The sequence below is a fragment of the Eschrichtius robustus genome, chromosome 15, assembly GCF_028021215.1.
Source record: "Eschrichtius robustus isolate mEscRob2 chromosome 15, mEscRob2.pri, whole genome shotgun sequence".
Lineage (NCBI taxonomy): Eukaryota > Metazoa > Chordata > Mammalia > Artiodactyla > Eschrichtiidae > Eschrichtius > Eschrichtius robustus.
The window spans coordinates 11,236,879-11,263,087 of NC_090838.1; the positions used below are offsets into that span (position 1 = coordinate 11,236,879).

The window sequence follows — 26,209 nt, forward strand, 5'->3', positions numbered from 1 at the left end:
AACACTAAAGGCACAATCCATAAAAAAATAACTGATAGCTAGACTTCATTAAAATTAAAAACTTTTGCTCTGCGAAACACAATGTCAAGGAAGTGAGAGACAAGCTACAGACTGAAAGAAATTATTTGCAAAAGATACATCTAATAAAGTACTTTTATATAAAATATACAAAGAACAAAAAGAAAACAAACAACCCAAGCAGAAAATGGGCCAAAGACCTTAAAAGACATCTCACAAAGAATAGATACAGATGGCAGGGCTTCCCTGGTGGCACAGTGGTTGAGAATCCGCCTGCCAATGCAGGGGACAAGGGTTCGAACCCTGGTCTGGGAAGATCCCACATGCCATGGAGCAGCTAAGCCTGTGCACCACAACTACCGAGCCTGTGCTCTAGAGCCAACGAGCCGCAACTACTGAAGCCCACCTGCCTAGAGCCTGTGCTCCGCAACAAGAGAAGCCACCACGATGAGAAGCCCGCGCACCGCAACGAAGAGTAGCCCCTGCTTTCCTCAGTTAGAGAAAGCCCGTGAGCAGCAACGAAGACCCAACACAGCCAAAAATAAATAAATAAAATAAACCAATTAAAAAAAAAAAAGAATATATACAGATGGCAAATAAGCATATAAGAAGATGCTCTATATCATATATCCTCAGGGAAATGCAAATTAAAACAACGGTGAGATACCACTACACACCTATAAGAATGGCCAAAATCCAGAACCCTGACACCACTAAATGCTGACAAGGATGTGGAGCAACAAGAACTCTCATTCATTGCTGGTGGGAATGAAAAATGGTAAAACCACCTTGGAAGACAGTTTGGAAGTTGCTTACAAAATTAAACATACTCTTACCATATAACTGAACTCCTTATTATTCATCCAAAGGGGTTGAAAACTTATGTCCACATAAAAACCTGCACATTAATGTTTACAGCAGCTTTATTCATAATTACCAAAACTCAGAAGTGCCAAGATGTCCTACAGTAAGTGAATGGATAAATAAACTGGTATATCTACACAATGGAATATTATTCAGCACTAAAAAGAAATGAACTATCAAGCTATGAAAAGACATGGAGAACTGCAAATGCATATTACTACGTGAAAGAAGCCAATCTGAAAAGGCTATGTAGTTTATGACTATATGAGCTATAGTCTATATAAATAAATAGACTATACCACACTCTAAAAGAGGTAAAAATATGGACACAGTAAAAAGATCAGTGGTTGCCAGGGGTTAGGGGTGGGGCATGAATAGGTAGAGCACAGAGGATCCTTAGGGCAATGAAAATACTGATATTATAATGATGGATAGATAATACATGCCATTGTACATCCATCCACACCTATAGAATGTGCAACACTAAGAGTGAACCCTAAGGTAAACTGCGGACTTTGGGTGATAATGATGTTAATGTAGGTTTATCAATTGTTTAAAAAAAAAAAAAAGTACCTTCTAGTGAGGAATGTTGATAATGGGGGAGATTATGCACGTGTAGGGGAGGGGCAGCTGGGAAACCTCCGTACCTTCCTCTCAATTTTGCTGTGAACCTAAAACTGCTCTAAAAAAATAGTCTTAAAAAATACATGGGAATGCCACTTTCCACTCAGGAATAGGAGCTTCAGAAATAGTGTCTTCTGATTTTTCATATTACTCAGCCATAAAAAGAAACGAAATGGAAGTATTTGTAATGAGGTGGATGGAGTTAGAGTCTGTCATACAGAGTGAAGTAAGTCAGAAAGAGAAAAACAAATACCGTATGCTAACACATATATATGGAATCTAAGGGAAAAAAAAAAAAAAAAAAAGGTCATGAAGAACCTAGTGGCAAGACGGGAATAAAGACACAGACCTACCAGAGAATGGACTTGAGGATATGGGGAGGGGGAGGGGTAAGATGTGACAAAGTGAGAGAGTGCCATGGACATATATACACTACCAAACGTAAAATAGATAGCTAGTGGGAAGCAACCGCATAGCACAGGGAGATCAGCTCAGTGCTTTGTGACCACCTAGAGGGGTGGGATAGGGAGGGTGGGAGGGAGGGAGATGCAAGAGGGAAGAGATATGGGAACATATGTATATGTATAACTGATTCACTTTGTTATAAAGCAGAAACTAACACACCATTGTAAAGCAATTATACTCCAATAAAGATGTTATTAAAAAAAAAAAAGAAATAGTGTCTTCTGAGACAAACATGCATTTGATATATATCCTTTCAATTTAAAAACTTATGAAGATCAAAAGATCTTCATGCATTGCTGTAATGTATACTCTGATAATTATACATAAAGATCAATGTGGAGATATACATTTACCAGTAATTAGAAATAGAGGTGCATGTAGTTTATTTGTCTTTAAAGTAAATATGTCTTATCTTGAATAAACTAAACTCCATTTACTTACATATAAAAAAAGGGTATGTATGTATTATGGCAGTACATCAGCTTTGAGTTAAATATTTTTCAATACTTTTTATCATTTTTCCATTTTGGTTTAAACTTCAGTCTTTTTATAAAACCTTATTATAAAGTCTTATAAAATGTCTAAAACCTTATTATATATAAAAGTATAGGTAGGCAGAATTATGGTCCCCAAAGATGTGTACATCCTAATCCTTGGGATCTCTGAACACGCCACCGTACATGGCAAAGGGACTTTGCTGATGTGATTGCTGGTACAGTCCCTGCGATGGGGAGAGTATCCTGGATTATCCACATAGGCTCCCCTCTCATCATATGAATCCTTCAAAGTGAGAACTCTTCCTGGCTTTGGTCAGAGAGAAATATGTGAAGACAGAGAATCAGAGAGATGCAACGTTGTTGGCTTTGAAGATGGAGGAAAGGGGCCATGAGCCAAAGAAGGAAGACAGCCTCTCACCATTGGATTCTCCCCTGGAGCCTCCAGAAAGCAATATAGGCTTTCCTGCACCTGGATTTTAGCCCACTGAGACCCTTGTCTGACTTCTCACCTACAGAAGTTTAAGACAATAAATCTGTATTAAGTTTCTAGGTGTGTGATAATTAGTAACAACTGCACTAGAAAACTAATACATGGAGGTGGTTTTTTTCCCTTTTTTTAAAAAAAAATTTTTAAGGAGGAACACATAAATTGTGTCAAGGTGAAGGTGATTTTAATTGAAACACATGAAATCCAGGTTATTTGAGGAATAAAGAAGAAATGAGGGATGAAAGTCTTGGAGGATATATGGTATTTTTATTCCACTTCCCAAAGAGCAAGGAAGGAAGTGGTTCTATTTCTTGTTGTTACAGAAAGGAGGACAGATCAAAGGGGCAGACGTGGACCCCAGATCAAAGGGGCAGACGTGGACCCCATATAAGAGAAAAACATAAACATATCCAATAAATGAACAAGTTGCCTCAGAAAATAGTGGGCGCCTGTCTAAGGAAGAAGGATTATCATTTGCTGAAGACCTCTAACACTAAACAGATAAGACTAGGATTGGAATTCTGACTCAGCTACTAACTTGCTTCTGACCTTGAACAAATTACTTAACCTCTAACCTTCAGTTTGCTCATTTCAAACTGAGATGTAATACCTACATTGCAGGGCTACTGTGATGATTACTGGAGATAAGGTCAAGTGGAGAACCAGTGCCCGGTACATAATCAGTGAACGATAAATGGGAGCTATTACTACTATTATTACATGGCACGTACCGTGACTTCCGCAGATGACAGATAACTCCTAAGGTCTTTAATTTATTTTTAGCCTGACATTCATTTAGTATGTGTGGCAGGAACCATTTTCTCCTCCTCTGCAGCTCCTACCTGGGCCCGTAAAGCAGGAAGTCCCCCCGATGGGTCCCGAGGAGGTAAGTCCTGCTCCTCTCTTCACCTTGCACTCCTGGGGGAGGAGGAGTGACAGCTGATGAAGAAACTGATGATGGGTGGCTAGTCCCTTCCCTTTCTTTTTGAGATCTGCCTGTGAGGAGAGTACACTTTTCTTCTGCTCTTGTCCTTTCAGTGGTAAACGTTTGTGAGACAAAAGGGTAAACCGCGGACTTTGGTTCCAGAGAAGCATTATCTGTCCAATACATTCATGTGGCTATTGAGCATTTGAAATGTGGCTAGTCTATGTTGACAGGTACTGAGTACACAACAGATGGCAAAGAGTATGCAAAAACAAGAATGTTAAAATATCTCATTCATATTTTTATACTGGTTACATGTTGAAATGGTAATATTTAGGACAATTTCACCTATTTTGTGTTTCTTTGCTTAATGTGACTACTAGAAAATTTCAAATTCCACAAGTGGTTCACATCACAGTTCTATTAGACAGCACTAATCCGGAGTCCACCTCTCTGGGTCCCATGAGCGGGAATCAAGTTGCGAGGCAGCCCTTCTGAGAAAGCACACATGCTCTCCAGATCTATCCTTGTGCTTGGCAGGGTTGTCTGAAGATCTGGGCAGGGAGCAAGTATGAGGAAGGCTGACCATGGAAAATCAAGCCATGGTCGACACTCCAATCCTCTCAACAATAAAGTGACTTTAGTTTCCATCTAGCTGATCCCTCTATCTCTTAACTGATTGCAACTTGGGAAGACAAGATGCTATTTATTGCTCTTTCCCCATCAAACCCCAAAGATATGATAGAAATACTTCTATGCCCATGGAAGGAGCACAAGCATACAATTCAGATGCAAGCACAAAGCAAAGGTAACAGTCCTCTCCAGGTCCTTAGGGGCACAGGTTTCAAAAACATCTACACTGATTTCAGTTGAGAGATCTACTGCAGATGGTTTTCAGCAGAAACAAACATGGGCATGAGTGGCAAAGCTCCCCAGGGAACCAGGATTCTGAGACAAGTGGGATTCCATAGCAATAAGACAGAGACAGTGGCCACCGAGACACTTAACTGGAGGAACACAGAGCTTAAATGGGGAAATGGACGTTAGGAAGGCAGAGTGACTGCAGGCAGGGACATGTAAAATAAGTCAGTCTCAGAGAGCAGACAGTCTGGATGGGTATTTTCCCTTCCTCCATCTGGAGAACACACACCGCATTGAACCCCTTGATGGGAGACCTGCCCAACCAAGCTCTAGACAACTGGTTTGACCTGATATGCTGGCAAAGCTAAACTCAGTAAGCTTTTCTCTGCCGACTCTCCTCTGCTCCCACACCACCAAGCCACCTCCCTGTTCTCCAGCATTCTAGGAATGTGTATTTGGATTGAACTAAGAACAGGATTCAGGAACCTTGTTTCACTTGGCTGTTTCAGGGCTGGTGATTCCCTTGAGTTTCCTAAATTACACAGCAATGGAGCTGACGCTGAAACTGTTTTAATTTTTTTCTCATTTTCTTTTAGAGTTTTAAAAAATGAGATGCATGGAAAACTTCGGGTGGGATTAACTTAACTTCAGATTTTCTGAAGAAGCTATACTCCTCAAGTGTAAGAAGGTATATTCTGCTGAAGGAACCTGATATTACCCAGACACCTAACTCAGACCTCTCTGGCTAAGACAGAGCAGAAACCAGGAATATCATCTTTGAACTTTACTTTTGTTGAACTTATGAATTTTGGATTTTGATGTAATTGAACTTTAACTAAAAGGGCAAGAGGATCTGATCTTAAGGATGTCAGTTTCTTCCTGGGAATTTAACAATGAGAATTTAAATTTGGGCCGTTTTAAAGTTGCTGACCTGTAATACTTGGCATATTTCTACTCTCATTTAAGCTTGTTGCTTAACTTCTGATGAGTTTTAATCATCATTCCAGTTGGGCAAAATGTGAGATAGGAAATAGAAGAGAGAGTAGATTTTTAGCCTAGTCCGCAGGGAGTCAGAAGACTGTGCTCTTCTGACCTATCTCAGAGTTTTCAGAAGCACAAGCTGTGCCGCTGCCACTACTGATCCCAGGAGGACACGCCGCGAGACTCATAGGTACAAGAGGTGTGGCCCCAGGAAGAGGGGACGTCAGGACCAGGTCCCGACAGACCCTGGACTCCTTTCTCCCCTCACTGGCAAGAGGTTTCATTATTAAGCTGAATTAGTTAAGGAAACAAAACGCCCATTGCCCTCTCCTCATCTTTCCATTATGAGGAGAAAACTTTCACTCCAACCAACAGGCAGAAACCATAGGAAGAGCACTTCTGGCATCTCTCCCCTCCTTATTCCTCCCCACAGGAGGAGAGCAGACTTCAAAGCCACGTGTAACGCGGCTACTCCCCGTCGGCCCCGCCTGTCCTCAGTGTGCACTCATCCTTGGCTTCCCTCTAGAATTACTTTCTACAGCAGCTCTAACTAGTCAAATTTCAAACAAGTGTGAACTTTTGTGAAAGACAGACCACTGGGCTGCAGATCCAGGCCATGCTCCCCAATTCCAGCTTTTCCAACAATATTTATTTATTGTTGATATTTATTTTCATCTCTCTGAATTCTAGAAGGGGCTACGAGTGAAGGCGGGGTGGAACCACGATTAAGCACCATCCTCATACTCTATTGCATCCAGGCCCCAGAAAAAAAATCACCTCTTCTTTGAGCTGAGATCCTGACCTGGGAATAAAGCTGAGGACACCAGGTTGAAGGAGTGCCCTGCAGGAGCTGCACCCTTACTCTGAACCCCTTCTCTTTTCTTATACGTCTCTCCCAGAGAACTCCCTGCTGAGCTTGAGTAATATTAAAAAATAAATATTAGCTAAAAAATTATAAAAGGAAATCTGTAGAAGGAAAAAATATATTGCAAGCTCATAAATTCAAAGGATGATATAATGATATTACCATGTACACATTCCATTTACATTTTCAAATTCTTTCTGACACATCCACATCTGGAAAGCTGATTAGAAATCAAACTATTTTGAGAAACTGAAATTTTAAGACAATCCTTTATGCACTTACCAGACATATCTTCATTATTATTTAAATTACAAACATTTAGGAAGTTGAAATGCTCTTTCATGTGGGCATCAAGGTTGGCTGTCGTTTTGGAAACAATACCCTACGACAGTGGTTCTCAAAGTGTGGTCCACAAACCACAAGAGTCCATGACTCTTTCAAGAGGTCTGCAAAGTCAAAATTGTTCACCTTTTTGACTTTTACCACTAAAACATTATTTACCTTTTTTCACTATGTTGACACTTATATGATGGTGAAAAAGCAATGGTGGATAAAACTGTGGGGACTTTGCACAATCAAGGGAGTGGCACCAAAATGTACTAAGTGTCACTGTGTTCTCCACTGGCATTTCACTTGAGAATGTTCTTGATGAAGGAGTAAAAATGATTGATTTTATTAAATCTCAACCACTGAGTGCACATCTAAGTGAAGAACTGAGAGATACACATGAAACATCTCACTGTGTACTGAAGCGTAGTCAGGAAAAAGCATTTGTGTGACTGTCTGAGTCATGAGTAGCTGAAGCAGCTGCTTTGGCACGCATTACCATTTGTGCTTGAAAGAACAACAGGTAGACAAACTACAGCTATTCAGGCTCGAATACGTGGCAAACATTTTCTCCAATGTGAACAAAGTGAGCGTGTCACTTCCAGGAAAATAACTCACAGTATTTGTTGCCAATGATACAATTGAAGCTTTCAAGCAAAAATTAGAGTTTTGGAAAATTTGTACCTACCACTGTGACCTTGACAACTTCCCAATACTTAAAAACTCACTGGATAAGATGGGCGTTCAGAATAACCCATGTGACTTTGTTGATAACGTATAATGCACTGTATCAACATTTGGATGATTTGTATAACTCAGCGAGCCAATTTTCCAAACGCCGAATGCATTATATTCCAAATCATACGTGGGTAAAAGATCCAATCAAAGTGCAATCCAGAACAACAGTTTTAATATAATAGAGCACAGAAAGATCAAGGATAGGGTTTCTGATTCCACACTACACCTAGTCTTTAAGAATCTATCATTTGTTGAGTTTCACAGTAGCATCAAAGAACACCCAAAATGACACCATAGGCTATTAAAGCACTCCTCCCTTTTCTACCTTGTATCTGTGTAAGGCTGAAAGCTCTTCATTTTCTTCAACCAAAACGACAAAAATTGAATACAGAAACAAACGCGAGAACCCAGCTGTGTTCTATTAAGCCAGACATGTGACTGTAAAATGATGTCACTTTCATTATTTTTTTCTTTTTGAAATGCTATATTTCCATTTTCCATCAAGAGATGCCATTCATGTCAACCTATAAATGGACCTATGTATGAATTAACCTATAAATGAATTAAACAAATATTTTTAAAATGTCTTGGTTTTAATTTCTAATATGCCAAATATCAACAGATATTACATAAACAAAAGCTTTTTAGGGTCCTCAACAATTTTTAAGAATATTAAGGCATCCAAAGATCAAAAGATTTAAGAATAGCCAATCTACGATAATAATTATTTGAAAAACCACACTGAGGAGTCCCTACTTTATACTATGCTAGGCACTGGAGCATTTGAGATAAAAGGCAACATCCTTGCCCTCAAGGAACTTCTAATTTCACCGGGAGTGTAACTCTCAATTATAATAATTTTACTGTAAAGAAAAGAAATCCTTCATTTTAGGTTTCTTACGGGCATGTCTTTTACATCTTGATGTCTCCAATGGCAACTAATATTGTAATGTGGCACACAGTAATGCCTAAATACTTAGTGAATCTACATAATATGCATCTGATTTATGCATCAGAAAGTCATATATTATGCCATGCAGTTAGGAAATATGCCTTATCTAAACATTTTTATATAGATTTCAGACACCAGTTGCTCATGATGGTGAAAAATGCACTCCCATCCTTAGTGAAAAGACAGTATTAGCACCGGAAAGACACTGAAGTTACAGCTACAATGCAGCCTTTTGATTGAGACTTAAACTTATGAAATAAATTTTAGTTTTAGATCATATCATGGTTTTTAAGACAAATTTATTCTTCCAGCAAGTAGTCTAGATAAATTTATTCCTCTAGCAAGTAGTCTAGACAATAGAATAAGGGAGGAAATAGTAGCCTAGTTCAAGAATTTGAACAGTCATATGAAAAAGAGATGCCTTTATGCTGTTTCCACAGCTTCAGAAGGCAGAACCAAAAAGTGGGAAATATAAGAAGAAAAAGAAAGATTCCTTATACGTGTGTGTGTGTGTGTGTGTGTGTGTGTGTGCGCATACATAAATATAGAAGCAGAAGCAGTGGCTTAATTATCAATAGAAATGACACTTGAAGGTCAGAGGTCAGACTAGAGAAGAGGTTCTCAAGAATTTTTCTGCTCTAACTCAAAGGAGATATATTCCCATCAAAAACAAATGGTAGGAGCTGAAACACAGGGTGCACATGGGGTGGGGAGAGGGTGGTAAACGCCTACCCAATTCCAGGTTGAGAAGCATCAGGGTTCTAGGATACTAGAAGACCTCTTCTACTTCTGTGATTACCTGGGGTTTTTAAAGAAGGATTCGGGCCAACTTCTTAGTAGCATTTCCTAAGTAGGAGGAGGATTCTCCACGTCCTTATTTTTGGATGTAGCTATACCAGCAATTGAGAGCGAGTGTTGAGTGTAAAACACGAAGGCTGGGGTTACATGCAAGCACCCCCTTATCTAACCACATCATATCTGAACCAGGCAAATAGTGTTCTGACCTGCATTTCAGCTTTGTCGACCACTTACCTGATTTCTAACTCACTAACTTGTTCTCTGACCCTTCTACAAAAATGTTTCTAAGTACTGCATCGGAAAAGCAATAGGAGAGCAACTCTGACCTAACTCAACTGAAACGCAACAATTCAGAATTGGAGCCAATGCACTTTAAACATTTGTATTCTTTTCCCTTCTGCATATTCATCACCTCGAATGCCGTGCAAATTCACTCTTGGCCTACATGACATATGATGCTTTGTGAATATTCTCCCCAGGATTTCTACAAATTCTGCTAGTGCAAACGACGATTACCATGAAGGCAAAGAGCCTCCTCTGGCTTATTTCATTATGGAATGGGTACTAAATTCAGGCTGTGGGGATATTCCTCTCTGAATTGATTGCTTACTGTTCTCGTTAGGCACTCTGGATGTTCACCAGTGCTTTCCAAAAGTTTGGCTCTGAATTAGATGTGGGTAAACGTTTGAAAACTGCACACTATATTTGAGTAGTACACACTTATTCTACATTTTTAACACCATGTACAAGCTGTGGCAACATCTGGTGTTTTGCAAACTTGGCCACATCCAGCCGCATTTCCTTTTCCAAATGTGTCCTCTGACATGTGAGGGTTGTATTTCAATATGAATTTTATACTCTCTCTCTCTCTAGAATAGCACTGTGTGATTTCAAACAAACATGCATTGTATCTAAACTTTATACTTTCCCTCTCTGAATGGAAAATTTAAAGCTTGCCAATTAATAAAATGAGAACAAATATAAAGCTGGACTAAAGATATCAAATTAATTTATCTCTCTCACTTTTCTATACCTTATTTGACTTAGTAGAAAACTACCTCTTAACATAGTTTACAGTAAAAGAATATCTTGCTGAGAATTACACCATCTGAGCTAAGAGAAAGCAATGCCACAATTAACTGACTCAATCCCTACTGGGTCAGCTATGCATCTTTACCTCAGGAAAAAATGCACACATGTCCACAAACAACTGTGTCATACATTTTCTCGTGGTTGGAGGGCATCTTAAAGATATACAATTAAGAAACTAAGGTGATGAGAAGGTGCTGTAACTTAAAACATCATAAACACCAACTAAAACCGAGTCGACTCTACAGCCAACTCCTAAGTTTGTTTAATCAGGAGTAAATAATTGCTGTCGGAAAGTCTAGGCTGTCTGTCCACCCCATATCCGTGCTCACAATTAGCACGTGGCCCTGGCTGGCCATGCTGGGCTTTGTCTCTGCCCTCATATAAAACATGTAAAACCTCCTTCACCCTGGGCCCCTCCATCTTCCTGGCCAGTCAGGTTGTTTGTCAAGCTCCTTCAGCCGGTTCACAGGTCCCAGCTCTGGAGCCATTTCCTTGGATTTCACCTCCCTGCCTGGTTCAGCCCCTTCCCTCCAGTACGTACTTCTGGCACTGCTAGTACTTACTTGGACTCAAACCTCTTCTCATCCTTGGAGATTCACCCAATATTTGCTGGACTCCTGTCTTTCCCCAGACAATGCGAGGTTCCTGCCGGGCTTTCCTCATTTAGACTCAGCCCCGCTCTGGAAACATCCCGAGACAGGGTGCTCCGCTTGGACTGAAAATGCTTGGGGCTCTCTGGCCCCACTGTTCTCCCATGGTCCCTACAAAGGCTCCAGGCCCCTTGACTCTAGCTGTTGGTTCTATGACTTCTTAGAAATAGTACCATTCAGTGGTTAAGAGCAAAGACCCTGGAATAAGCCTCCTTGAGTTGAAATTGTGGCTCCTCTATTACCAAATTAACTTTGCTGAACCTCCGTTTCCTCACCTATTAAAAGTAGGATAATACTATCATCTATTTCAAGATTCCTCAGTCACTGCCTCTGCCTGAAGAAGGCAGAAGTTAACAGAGATTCCTGAGGCTAAACCACGGAGCTGGTTAAGTGGCAGGTTCAAAGTTCAAAGCCATATGACTCTAAACCCGTGCTCTTTTCAAATACATCACGCTACATCCCTTTACAATCATCCTTACTTTTTTCCTTAAAAACAACAAAAATGATTATCTCCTCTTTATAGCAGTGGATTCTTAGCCTCTACATTCAATTTTCATGATAATAATAGCCATAATAAAAACTCATGGGATAGGGTCCTGGGCAGACTTGCCAACTTGGGGGAAAGAGAAGGCAGCAGCAAAGGCAGGGAAGAGAAAATGAAAGGAAGTTCCAAACGCAATGCAGTTCAGCAGTTGAGACCAGCGGCTGGGAGATTTTCTAGGAGAGATGATGCCCTGTGTCCAAGCAATGAGAAATTCACATTTGTTGCATAGTGGTGTCTGGGTGAGAGGGCAAGAAGGGGAGGAGAAGAACCCACATTATCTATTTTGTGTGAAACTCTACAATGTTGAAGGATCGAGAGGAGAAATTAGAGTCCAATTTAAGGGCTCAGACCTGGGCATGGAGCGGACATTGGAAATTGCCACACAGACTCACATGGGTAATTCTACCACCAAGTCATGTACTACGTAGCGTTCACGTGAAACTTTTTTAAGACCTGGATTTAATCGTCGCTAAGTTGTTAGCCTGGCTCTGAGTGCAAGTAATGTGGGCTTGGCACTGGAGGTTCTTTCCACTCGTCAATTGGAGAGAACACGATGGACTATTTACTATAAAATGACATATTATGAGAACTATAACATGAACAAAATGTACTTGCAAATTAGAACAGTTAAGGCTGATTTATATTACTTGCACAACTGTGATAGAGGAAAATGATCTCCCAATTAAAATACCTCAGGCTTGACAAAAAACAAAACTGCCAAACATGTAAGTATTCCCTATTTCAAGAAAGCAAATAAAAACAAAATCGACAGAATGTAAGAGCAATTTTCATTTCTTCTAAAGCGGCCAATCTACTTTAAACTCTTATCTTTTTGGTTACCTTGGTCACAGCTTTTGGAGAAAAGGTCACTGCATCCACCACAGTGATGAGGTGACCTGGGAGGAGACGATCAAAGTACTTCATGCAGACGTCATAGGCACACAGCCACTCGGGGGAGGACGCCGGGACTTGTTTAATGAGGTGAGGGTCTCCAGTCCAGAACAACTTCTGTAACCAGATGGTGTACAGGGAGCTTGGGGAAAGCATGCGCCCACCCTTTTCAGGGATTTTGGGAACAAGTTTGGAGATGGATAAGATATTTTGACTTGAAAGGACTGGCTCCAATGCCTCAAGAGGATTCATGTTTTCATCTGTCAGCTTTTTGTAATTAAGACCTATCGGAAAGAAAAGGGGAAAAAAAGAGAGTAGTTCATTCCAAGATAACCATACAGGAGCTTTCAAATACACACACAGCCCCTCTGCGTGGCTGAATGAAAAGATTTAGTTACAGCACAGCTTCGTTTGTCACTGAGATCCATCAGAAGATCTGAGTTCCAATCGCTGCCTGCAACTTAACCAACTGTGCGACCCTGAACAGGTCACTCAACTGCTGTGAGCCCCAGTGTCCTCATTTGTACCCTGGAGATGGCAATATCTCCTCGCTTCTTCAATCCCCCCATGGCACCTATGTCTTCTATCCGTGCGCTCACCACACTGCACTATATTCATTTGTTATTCATCTAGTATCTCATCAACTACCTGAAGGCAGGGATTGAATCTTACTCCTTTCCTCTGTGTCTAGTCCAGGGTCTAATTCAGCTACTCAGTAAACCACTGATAAACTGAAGTAAATACTCACAATTGTTACGAATAGCAGATGAATGCAGCTTTGCAAGTGCCTTGTAAATTGTAAAGTATCGTACAGATTTGAGAGGTATTAACACGGTTAATTTCTTAGTTATGAGCTAAAGACACACAGACACCATTCTAAAGATTTCCACAATTTATCAAAGATTCAAAGGCTCTTATTTTAAGGGTTCCATACATACTTTAAACATGTCGGTCCACTTAAGTGAAATTCTGCCAAATTGCCTATTGGGAAGTGTCTCAGCCTTGTCATTTATGTAGATAAAATATAACCAGTGGAAGCAGGGAAAAAACCTTTGGTGTACTAGTCAGAAACTTTGGATTTTAGTACCAGGTCTGCGATAAGTCACTGTGTGACTTAAGTTTCTCCAGTATTTAATTCCCTCAACAGTAAGTAAAGGAGTTGGAGACAGAATAAAGTCTATTAGCATAAAAATACGGTGGTTTCACAGTTATGCCAGCCACAATGCAGGAACAGGATTGTATATAGAAAACTGCCCTAGATTAAATTTAAAGAATGAGTTCAAGCAGGAAAATGATTAACTTACCTGATGCAACTACCTTAAATTTCTTTAGCAGCCGAATGTGGGTTTCTGGTTTAATGGTGTATCTCCCCAAATCTGCACAGCCACAGCTTTCCAGCAGAGTGAAATAATACAGCAGTCTTTCATGATCAAAGCCATCAATCGTGGGGTAGATATACTTGACCATGTGCTTGTGAAAGGCTTCGGGGTTGGTCTTCAACGTCTCGAAGAGATGAAGGGCCTGGGCTCGGTTTTCAATTTCTACTGTGGACAGACTGAAATTAAGGACAAAGAAAGTATGTTAAGATCGGTAAGATTGGGTTCCTTTATTAAACAACATGGTTGTTTTTTGTTTTTTTTTTTTGGAAACCTAGGAAGAAAGGCTACTTCTTACAAATCCCTTCTTGCTGCCTAATCAAAGACAGGAAACCAGCAGTGTGTGCAGGTAGTTTATATAAAGGGAAACAAATGTGTTTCAAATGGTACTATATGATTTTCATGTTGTCTCATGCGGGTCTACAGTACCCTGTAGTTCTCTACAGAGAACTGCCCAGTGCTTACTAGCTAGGAAATGAACCCAGATCTGTCACCTTCTACTATGCATTATTTATTCATATCACAAGAAAAATTTAAAACCTGAGCTTCATTATAGAAATGTAAACAAATTTATTATTTTAGGAATTTAGGAAATAGAGAAGTGAAGAAACAACCCCAACTTTTAGGCATAAATTTTATATCAAAGAGGCTTGAACTGATAGTAGACGTAACCTTGATACTGTGTTCAAACAGAATTAAAATAGAAAAGAAGAGATACTTGCACTTTCACTTGAATTATCTGTAGTAACGAATGCCACTTGGATAAAGCACGTATCAATATTTTCATCCTGACTTAGCTGTTTTTATAATGCTTTTTTTTTTAAAGTCATTTAAGGTTAAACTCTTGAAAAAAACATTTAAGGACTTCTGTTTGGTTGATCAGTTTGTGTTTTTTTGGGTAACGGGGAGGGCTTAATTTTGGTCTCATGCTTCTCCCTGGACAGAACACCGTGCCTCCTGCCCAGCATAATCCCAATGTCCCACGCGGGATGAGTTTCAAGCTTTCTAACCGTAAGAGGCCTTCAAGCGGCCTTTGGCACTAACAGAAACTCCCAGCTTCCAGGGTTCGTAGAGCAGCAATGAAAGTACCTGGGAGCAGGAAGTGAGACCTCTGACAGGATCAAAGTTAGGTTTCATATCGTTTAAAAGCAGCTCTTCTGAAATACGATACCCTGTTTATTGGCATTCCCCCTAAGTGCCAAGACATGTTTTTGTTTTACGTAAAGTTAATACATAATATACTTTAAAATTTGTATCAGGATGTGATAATACTTGGGGTAACAGCAGCGATTTATAAAGTCAAAATATCAAGCAATTCAAAAATGCTCTTTTAACTTTCACTTCAAGAGAAATCCTATTTTTCTATTAAGACACGGTTCAAACATTTACAAAAATATCCCTATCTATAAAAATGTCCCTGGTCTATAAAAATGTCCCAGATTATCCATCTATTCATAACATGCTTTAACTATTTATTACTTTGCCTGTCTCCCTCACTAGACCATGTACCACTTGATGGCAAAGATGATACCACATCTTCTTCCGCTTTAGCTTCTCAGTACCAAGCACCAGTGTGTGGTGCAAAGGAAACACTCGACATGTGCCTTATGAATGCCAAATAGATGGGAGAATGAACAAAAACTTAGGTGTCCTCTACGGACAAGGCCCTGTGCTCAGCACTGGGGAGGGTGTAGAGTTACAACACAGAGCTCTCATCCAGCAGTGTGGAAATCCAGTTGCATTATACATACTTAAAAAACACTGCAGAATAATAGTGTGGGCTGACAAAGGACATGCAATTATATTCCAGTTACGAGTGGGGTCACTAAAGCTGTCACTTCAGAGGAGGTAGATATCGATGACACCAGAAGGCTTACTGAGAGAAGTACTTGAGCTTGGTATTGTAGAAAGGAATGAAGCAGAAAAAATATGAACAAAAGTATCAAGACAAGAAAGCACAAGGCCTGTACAGGAAATAGTGAGTATAAATGGACGGCTATTTCAAAACTCTTTGGATACTATCACTATTCGAAGAACGCAAGGTCACGCCTGAAAGATACAGGCAGACCTCGTTTTATATTGTGCTTTGCTTTATTGCGCTTCACAGACATTGCATTTTTTTTTTTTTTTTTACAAATGGAAGGTTGGTGGCACCCCTGGGTCAAGCAAGTCCACTGGTGCCATTTTTCCAACAGAGTTTGTTCACTTCGTGTCTCTGTGTCATATTTTGGTAATTCTCGCAATATTTCAAACTTTTTCTTTATTATTATATCTGTTACGGTGATCTGTGATCAGTGATCTTTGATGTTCCTATTGTAATTGGGCATTGTTTTAGCAATAAGGTATCTTTTAATTAAGGTCTGCACATGTTTTTTAGACATATTTTCGCACACTTAATAGACTACAGTATAGTGTAAATGTAACTTTTATATGCACTGGGAAACAAAAACCTTCATGTACTAGCTTTATTGTGATACTGGCTTTACTGCAGTGGTCTGTAACCAAACCTGCAATATCTCCAGGGTACCCCCGTACTGTACACCCAGTGGCATATGAAAGTCACAGAATTCCTGATGTTCCTTCATAATTTGCAAAGTGAAGTCTGAAAACAACGCAGTGAAGAAGGAAATAAGAAACTGCGTCATCCCGTTAAGATGATTCATGTTGACAAAGACTTGCAATCAGAGCGACATGCCCGATGGAAGAGGAAAGAAACCCTGCACTTATCCCACGGATTACTGCGGCAGGCGAGTGAGAGACAGCCATCAGAGAGGTTAAGTGACGCCTAAGACCGAGCGTCCAGATCTGTCCGGACTCTGCATGGCTGGGGCCGCTCACCTAGTCACAAAGCAGCCGTCAACCAATGCAGCGTAAGCGCCCTCACTAACAACCATTTCAAAACCAGGATTCTTTCTGTGACAGACAGTAGTTCTCTCTCAGGGGCAGTAATCTAAAAGAGTTCTCCTGTCACACTTCACTGCTATCCCCTGGCAAGCAGAGTGTCTGAGACTCATCTACACAATGGACAATGGCTAAACCACAACAGCTTTAGTCCATCTGTGTTCGACTTGATTCTGAATACAGTCTCTCTCAGTCAATGTTACTTTCCCCCCTCGCCCACCCACCTATTCTTCTGTGCCTGCAGTTTAGTTTGCCTGATGTGCAATTTTCCCTAATTATCTTGCGACGAGAGATACTGGAATACTTTTACTGACACATGATAAACACGAAAACCTCCCTCTTCAGTAAATTACAAGGTACTAAGATCTTTCATAGATGCCAGTAATTGATAACCCATTTTAATAGTTCCCATCGAAAGATGCTGTTATCTTCCTTTTGGAACGAGAAATGAAATCTCTGCTTAGAAGACAATTCCAAAGAGCCCACATTCAAGAGAGTAGGAAGAAATACCATGAAACTACTGTGGACTTTTCACTGATCAAATCAATGGTTACCCTTAACAACTGTTTAAGTGGTTTTTCTAAGCTTTAGCTATAAGGCAACTAATATATATATATATATGTATATATATATATATATACATATATATATATATACACACACACACATATATAAATATATATATACACATATATGTATATACACACACATATATATATAAGTATATATATGGTGCAAATTTAACTTTCAGAGACTAACTACAAGAAGAAAATTAGCATTAGTTGTACTAAAGGCACAAGGAATAAGTTATTAGTACTAATCCCATGATTAAGGGACTCTGTAATGGCTTCGAGTTGTCAATCAGCCAAAAATGTGATTCAAGAACAGCATGAATTGAAAGGACTTATGTTCATGGAGGGAAACAAATATATTTAAATGCATTTTACTTTACTCAGTCTGAGACTGAGTGATAATACTGATACAATTCCATGAGTTGACTGAAGAGGAGAGAAAGAAGGCGAGAGGGAGAGAGCTCCTGGGAAAGGCTGGAGAGAGCAAAGGGATGGGGTCCCCTGGTCCACACAGCTCAGATGCAGAAACTTCTAAGCATTTCCCCCAAAGACTAATCCTAAAAGTGTGAAGATACAGAAATCCACATGAATGACCATGACCATGGGTGAATAGGCCTCCACCACTGATTCCTGTGCGAAGACACAATTCTACCCTCTAAATCACAACTACTCCGACCTGAGGGAAACAGTCCAAGATATTTGCCACACAAATGCCTCAGAATGAACTTGATGTGGCAGACTTGACCTGCAGTGCTGCCTGACAGCTGAATATGTGATTATGCGGGGGAAACATGGTAAAAAAAATAATCATGGCCTTTTCCAGTTTTTCCAACATTTTAGCCAAGTGTCTTTGCAAACCAAACAATGAACTTTAACTTTGCAAGGTCACCTACACAGTTGATGAGAGGATCAATAATGAGTACCTTGGAGTCTGTTTCTTGTCACACTAATACTTGGTGAGTTCCTTTGTGGAACGTTTTCTGTGGACAGAGTAGTGACGTGGAAAGAAGCCCATGTGACTAGGTTTCGTCTCCTCCATAAGGACAACCCTGACCCCTTAAGCTTTTTCATTTCTCATAAAATGTCAATTCTGACTGGTTTATGTAGTCTCATATTATTACCTCTCCAACAAAAAAATATTTTAAAAGACACCGTAGCACAGAAACAGCAATAGGCATCATTTCCTGAACACACCTTGTACGTTAAGTACTATGTCATCTCATTTAATTCTCACAAAGCAGGTATATTATAACTGATACCCACACTGTCCTGAAAAATAATTGTTAAAAAATCAGATTTGCCATGTTAGGCTGATAGCGGTCAGAGGGTGAGTTCAGTAAATCGGGTCTGTTTCCGGAATTAACAATAGCAACTACTTTTTTTTTCCTTTGAGCATCTAATACATGTCAGGCATTTTGTATAAATCTCTCAAATCTCAGGGCAGTTCTGCAAAATGGAATAAGAACACTCATTTTGCAGAGGAGGAAACTTAGGAATAGAGAGATGAAACAACTTGCCCACCACGTACACACTAGAAGGAGGTCACAGAGCCACGATTTAAACCCAGACCTGCAGGATCCAAAGACTGTGCACTTTCCACAAGACAAAAACGGGCCCCAAAATGCATCTTTTTGCTTATTACGTTTTGTGCCAGAGTCAGGAATTTTTTCCTATCTGGGGGAAAAGTGGCCTTAACAACATGGAAAGGAAGGCTGCAGACACATGGAAACAATTGCTTCCATTTTGGTGATGGTAGGAATCAGTTCTTCCATTTTTAGGACTGGAAGATTTTTTCTTATGTACAACACGAATCACAGTCTCGGGCATGATCAGGATCACGGTCCTGTCGGCCAAAGAAAGGTCAAAATTTTATGTCTGGCTCAATTTTAAAAAATAAGTAAGACCTACGACCTGAATGTCTACATTCAGCCTTCCTACTCTAAATGGATTTTTCCTGGTTTGAATTTTTACTTGTCTTCTTTTTCAATGTTATAACATACTTTTAAGAAGCTAAGTTGCCTTCAATCCCCTCTCTACACACCAACTATTCTCAAGCTCCTCAACTAAGTCCAGAAGAGAAGGCCAGAATTGAGAATTCTTTACCATGTGACAATCTGGACACAAGCCTGACTCTGAGCAACAGCAACCCTCAGGCAGAGATTCTGTGTCACTCCTGCTTCAACGCAGGAAAAGGGAGACGCATTAGAGTTCATTCACCTCCCACAGCTACAGCATGCTTTGCCCATCCTTATACTTGAGACCCAAAGACTCCTACCAGGGAATATGAAATGGACTGTGCAGAACAGCACAGCACAGCCAGAGTCCCTTCCCAGGGGCCTGAAAGAGGCACCACTGGACTAACCAGCAGAGATGAGGAGGCATCACGATCTCTGCCACCCAAGCAAAATCACTCGGGTAACTAATCCCCTGGGTGATGGAAAAGAACCTAGTAGAGTGAAATGAAAATGTAGGATGTGTGGCCTTCAGGTCTGCTGTTTGAATAAGAAGGAACAGATGGGGTGTTATCAAGGCTGACAGTGAGAGGTCCTTCTGGCCCTTATGTAGGCCTTTGCCCACTAGGCTCCAAGCGCTCCAGCCACAAAGGCGTTCCTGCAGTGACTCAAAAATGCCAAGAACGTCCCTGTTCCCGAAATGCCTGAAACGCATTCCCTCTGCCTGAAATGCCTTTTCTTCCGTTCTCCAATAGTGAGCTCTTTTTACGTCCAAGAGAGGCCTTTCCTATCTGCTCCTTGTGCATTTCCTTTACGGTACTTAGTATGACCAGCGATTTATTTTTTAGTTGTTTTTAACTGTGTGTGTGTGTGTGTGTGTGTGATGGGGGTCTCCCCAATTAGAATATAAGCTCTATAAAGGTAAGGATGTGTCTGTCTTGTTCAGCATTTAAACCTATGCTTGGAACACAAAGGTACTAGGAAAAAGCTAATAATAATATTTAATGAATAAACAAATGTGGTACTACTCTATCAGCTAGAAGCAGCCTCTGCCATTTCAAAATGATCCCATCTTCAAAACTTAAAGACACACATGGAGTCAGCAGAACCGGCAAGAACAGTAACAGGAATCATCTCGACAGTATTAAAGAGCTACCCGGCTATACGCTTTCCACAGGTTTTCTCTAATCTCTACAACCATACCAGGTGGGGATGATGGGCCACTTAACTGAGAAAACAGTGACTCAAGAGGATTAAGAGACGTGCCCAGGTACACAGTTGGGGTTATGTGCAGCAGAGCTGGATCCTGAAATGTGGCCTGATTCCAAAACCCATGCCGTCACTGGTAGTTAATTGTTGTCTCTAAGATGCACCAAAGTGTCTAGAACAGTCTAGAGGTGAAGAGGGCTGTGAAGGCTGCAGTGAGTGAGAAATCAGCCCTGAGCTCAGGTTGCTGAACACACCCTGGGAGAACCAGTGTCCGCCAGAGGGAGCCGACTCCAGGTGTACACAGCCACTCAAAGCCATCACTGATGTTGAAAACTACCAAGAATAAAAAAGAAAATGCAGAAGAATAAGGGGAAAAAGGAGACCAGGAACTCAAGTTTGGGTGTTTACGACAATTATCTCTTTCTTACAGGAGTGAAATTCCAGGAATAAACTACCATTAATGATGGATCATGTGTCAGGTACCGTAGGTTTGATATTTCACCAGGAAGTCATTTAATTTTTATGACACCTCACTTAGAGTAAAGGAAAAGGAGTTTCAGAGAACTGAATTCTCTTGTGCAGGGACACACAGCTGGAGAGACACAGGATTTGCTCTAGGTTTCTTGATTGGAAGGCTTCTGCTCTATTGCACAATGCTGCCTCACCCAACCTGTGTGTTTGCTTATCTGTACATTTGGTGAGACGAGGAAATACCTCCAAATCCAACCAAGAGGAAGGAGAATGTAAAATTACAGGAAAAACAAACTTCAGGGGGGAAGATGACTTTTTTAAAGGAACAGTAATACAAAACCCTAAGGTACAGAACATTATTTTTCTTGTAGCTCTGACCTATTAACTTCCCACTGGCATTGACTCAACAAGTAAATATTGGGCAATTTCTATTGTACTAACAAGGCTGATCTTTAATACTTGTGTTACTAAGCTGGACTGAATAGTAAGGCAAACAACAGGCTTTTAAGTAAAGAACATGAAGCACCAAACACCACTTGCTAAATCAATATTAGGTGTTTTGTCACTCACAAGTAATGACAAAACAGGAGGTAATGATTTCCTGCTTTTGTAATTTCCGTGTGTCTGTATAATCATACCACTATCAGGTATAATGATATGCTGGGAACAGTCCTGCACGTTACTAGAGTACCTGATAATTTATAATATATTCAGAGACCAATGGCGCATCCTGTTTGTACAGATATGACAACCTTTTATGTAACATTCAACAAAAGGAAAAAGATATTTAATAAAATGCCAAGATTTTTTTACGCCAATATGCATATAATAAGAAACATTTATTTGGGGGCTTCCCTGGTGGCGCAGTGGTTGAGAATCTGCCTGCCAATGCAGGGGACACACGGGTTCGAGCCCTGGTCTGGGAGGATCCCACATGCCGCGGAGCAACTAGGCCCGTGAGCCACAATTACTGAGCCTGCGCGTCTGGAGCCTGTGCTCCGCAACAAGAGAGGCTGCGATAGTGAGAGGCCCGTGCACCGCGATGAAGACTGGCCCCCGCTTGCCACAACTAGAGAAAGCCCTCGCACAGAAACGAAGACCCAACACAGCCATAATTAAATAAATTAAAAAAAAAAAAAAGAAACATTTATTTCAACATATTTCTATGCCTCAAAAATGGTGAAGTCAGTACAATATTTATCATAGATAACACTATTACCCATGTAGCAATTTCATAAATACTAAAACGTAGAGGGTAGAATTTCAAAGATATTAATAAAAATTAAAGATGATGAATTATAAGCAGGTCTTGACCATTCAATACTACCCTCACTTCTTGAAACTATTCCTTCCCATGGCTTCCCTAGAACAAGAGCCCTTCCTCTTGATCCCTCTTTTTGTCCCTTTTGCTAGCAGCTCCTCCTCTACCACTAACTGTGGAAGGTCCCCAAGGTCTGTCGTAAGTCCTTCTCCTTTTCTCATTCTATGTTCATCACCCAAAGCACACCCACAACATAGCTTATTTATCATCTATGTGCACATGGCTCCCAAATTAGTATCTCCAGCTCCACCTTCTCTTTTGAATTCCAGATCTGTAAGATGCACTGTCTACTTGACCTTTCCTCTTGGGAATTTCAATGTGTATAACTTTTCCATTCCTTTGCCTTTTCCTCACCCTCCCCTGAAATACCTTGTGTCCTTAACTAGTGTTTTCTGTCTCAAATGATGTCACTGTCCAAAAGGCAGACCAAGTAAAATCCTGGAGATAATTCTTGACCCTTCTCCTTTCACTCACCTCCATAGCTAGTTTATCCTTATTAATCAATTTATTTATTACCATTTATTTCACCTTCCAGGTATCTCTGAAACCCACTCTCACCTCTCCTGTACTTTCAAAGCCCTACTCCAGGCTATGGTCACCTGTCCTGCGGGTCATAGCTCCCGAACTGGTCCATATATGTCTACGCTGGCCTCCCTAAAATCTTTCCTCAACATGGTCGCCATAGTGATCTTATCAAAATGCAAATCTGATCATATTACCTCCCTCTCTTTTACCAGAATCTTTAAATACCTTCCTATTACTCTTAGGAAAGAGCCCACAGCCCTGGATAGCGCCTGTACGGTCTGGCTGCAAGGTCTGGTTTCCAGGTTCTCAGCAGCCCCATCTCACCCCGTGCTCCAGTGACTCTCAGGGTGTCACCATACTACCCATCTGTTAGGCTCACAGACACCATGTTCCATCTTGTCAAAGGGCTTTTGCACTCAACTGTTTTGCCTCCCTAGAAAATGCTTCCCATCTCCTCGTAGTGTACTTAATTTTGAGTCACTATTTAGGTGTCAGCTCAAGAGTTACTTCTTCAGGAAAGCCTTCCCTAACTATGCCAAATCCCCTATTTGGGCTCTCTTACACGGTGCCTATCACAGCTTTAATTTCACAGTTGCTATGTCATTATTCAATTATAATCTGTCTCCCACCATAGACTATGAGTTCCAAGACAGCTGAAATTTACTGACTATTTTAACCCTAGTGCCTAACACTGTTCCTAGTACACAAGAGATTGTCAATAAATATCTTTGAATAAATGAGTGAATTAAAGTCTCAAACTCAGGACTATTATTACTGAAAAACAAAAACTAAGACTACTGTTAGCATATTGGTATGTCAGAGACATATGAAGAGAGACTGTACAAAGACACTGGTCTACTACAGCTCAAAAGGAAAAGTGAAATTGAACAGTACGACTTCAAGATTCCTTTAAAATAGACTCTGAAAAGAAAGACATGGAAATAAACTTGCATAAGAGTTGTGTGCTTACCCACTGTCGGTGAACAGGAACTCCAAATGGGTCATGAAAACTTCCCAACAGGAGACACTGTAGCGCTGGGCCAGAGAAAGAGCAATGCTGTAGACGTTCTCCTCAAGCGTCCTTCACGAACGTCCATCAGCCAGAGGGAAGGGGGAGGAGAGAAACACATGACCTTAATCAGCAAAGAAGATGCTCATTAGGACCGCTCTCCAGCTGAGAGGGGTGCAGCCAGCACACTCCTTAATAAGACATTTCACAGTAATTCAGGAAAAGTACACCCAAGGAATTTTAATGCTCTTTTTTCTCTGTGGTGCATTGCAATTGACCAAGGAATTGTCTAGATCAGTGGACCTCAATCAAGGGTGGTTTTGTCTCCCAGGGGACATTTGACAACGTCTGGAGACATTTTTGATTGTCACAGTGGGTGAGGAAAAGGAGAGAGCTGCTGGCATCCAGCAGGTAGAGGTCAGGGAGGCTGCCGACCATCCTACAGTGCTCAGAACAGCCTTCCCACAACAAAGAATGACCCAGTCCAAAATGTAGTGAGATCAAAAAATTCTGATCGAGATACCAGAGCTTACAGTCAAAAAGCAGTGGGAAGGAAATGGATCCCTACCCCACAGATAGATATTTGAGAAAGCACAGTTAGTCACTCAACAGATTTTTGTTTTCTACATTGGGCCAGCTATTGTGCTAGCTGCTGAGGACATAAAAACAAGTAAGTTATTTCTTGAGGAACTTACAGCCTAATGGAGGATGTGAAATGTGAACCAGGAATCAAACAGAATGGGGGGAGTGCTAAAAGAAACGCTACAAAATACTGTGAGGATGGAGACGAGAGAGTGACCAATCTGAGCTGAAGATCGGACAGTAAACAAGGTTCTGAGCCCTGGCCAAGGAAGATCCCACATGCCGCGGAGCAACTAATCCCGTGCGCCACAACTACTAAGCCTGTGCTCTAGAGCCCGCGAGCCACAACTACTGAGCCCACGTGCCACAACTACTGAAGCCCTCATGCCTAGAGCCCATGCTCCGCAACAAGAGAAGCCACCGCAATGAGAAGCCCTCGCACCACAATGAAGAGTAGCCCCCGCTCACCACAACTAGAGAAAGCCCACACGCAGCAACGAAGACCCACCGCAGCCAAAAATAAATTAATTAATTAATTTTAAAAAAAATTTTTCTTAAAGTACTTATTGAATACCAATATCCACATGATAGATGAGAATTCCTGGAGAATAGGGACCATTAGCAGCTCACTCTTCCTATTGTGGGAGTCTGGCACAGTGCCTGACACCAGGTACATGGTCATTAAGTATTCACATCCTTATTATCTGATAAAAGTGGGAACTAACCAAACTATACTCTGTTCTCCTCAAAGTCACCCTAACCACTGAGAATGTAATAACTAAGATACACAGACAACAAAGGACAACAACTATAATGCACTCACAGAAAACAACTGCCATTAAAGTGGACATACAATTAGGAAGAAAATAGAGAATAGTCACATTTGAAGGTGGAGCTATAAAACAGAAGGAAGCAGGTCCTTTGAGGATTCTTGTATGTGAGATGCTAAAATGCCATCTCCAAGTCAGAACTGCTAACTCAGAAAACCCACAGACACTTTGAGACATTTTAAACAAGCCATCTAAAGACTGCTGTATATTTTTCTAACCAACAGACTGTGGAGAAGATTCTATTATATATTTATCAAAAGCATATATTTGTCCTCTAGGACATACTTCAAATAGCATATGCCAGCTGGATACTTAAAAAGAAAAGACAAAGACCGAGCAAAATGTAATTGATGATGTAAGGCATGCCTTAACAACTTTTATTCTGCATAGTAACCTCTCTTCTAAGAAACCATGAGCATGGCACCAAGGATTACCAAATGCCCAAAGAAAACGCCCACTGGACATGGAAATAGGAAGTCCAGGCTCAACTCCTGGCTGTGTAACCTTGAACAATGCTTTAAAGCTCTGTGGTTCTCAGATTCCTCTTCCAAAAGTAAGGAGGTTGGATTAAATGATCTCTTTGGTCACTTTCAAATTGGACATTAAATGACCCTATGAAATTATGAACCTCCAGGAGAACAGAGGGGAAGAGAAAAAAAAAAATTCTGTATTTCTCTTCTTAACTTAATTCTGCTATAGGTTATTCCTACTCTCTCGCTTTGATCTCTCTGTTCCCCGCCTCACTCTAGAGAATCTGGGGTGTCTTCTAGTAGGAAAGAAGCCCAGGCTAATATAAAACTATTACAGAGTACCAAGGTTACTTTGCCACTTTCTTTAAGATTTAAGAATAATGATGAAAAATAGCATACACCACTACCATAA

General features: G+C 40.6%; 1 protein-coding gene across 2 annotated transcripts in view; it reads right to left on the reverse strand.

Moving 5' to 3' along the window:
- Positions 1-26,209, reverse strand: part of NBAS (NBAS subunit of NRZ tethering complex) — a 340,101-nt gene that overhangs the window by 84,624 nt on the left and 229,268 nt on the right. For both annotated transcript variants that reach the window (XM_068564082.1, XM_068564081.1), the window contains 3 exons: positions 23,877-23,987; positions 13,884-14,134; positions 12,529-12,863 (listed from right to left, as the gene is read on the reverse strand). In XM_068564082.1, the coding sequence (XP_068420183.1) occupies positions 12,529-12,863; positions 13,884-14,134; positions 23,877-23,987 (697 nt within the window). The remainder of the gene's footprint in view (positions 1-12,528; positions 12,864-13,883; positions 14,135-23,876; positions 23,988-26,209) is intronic.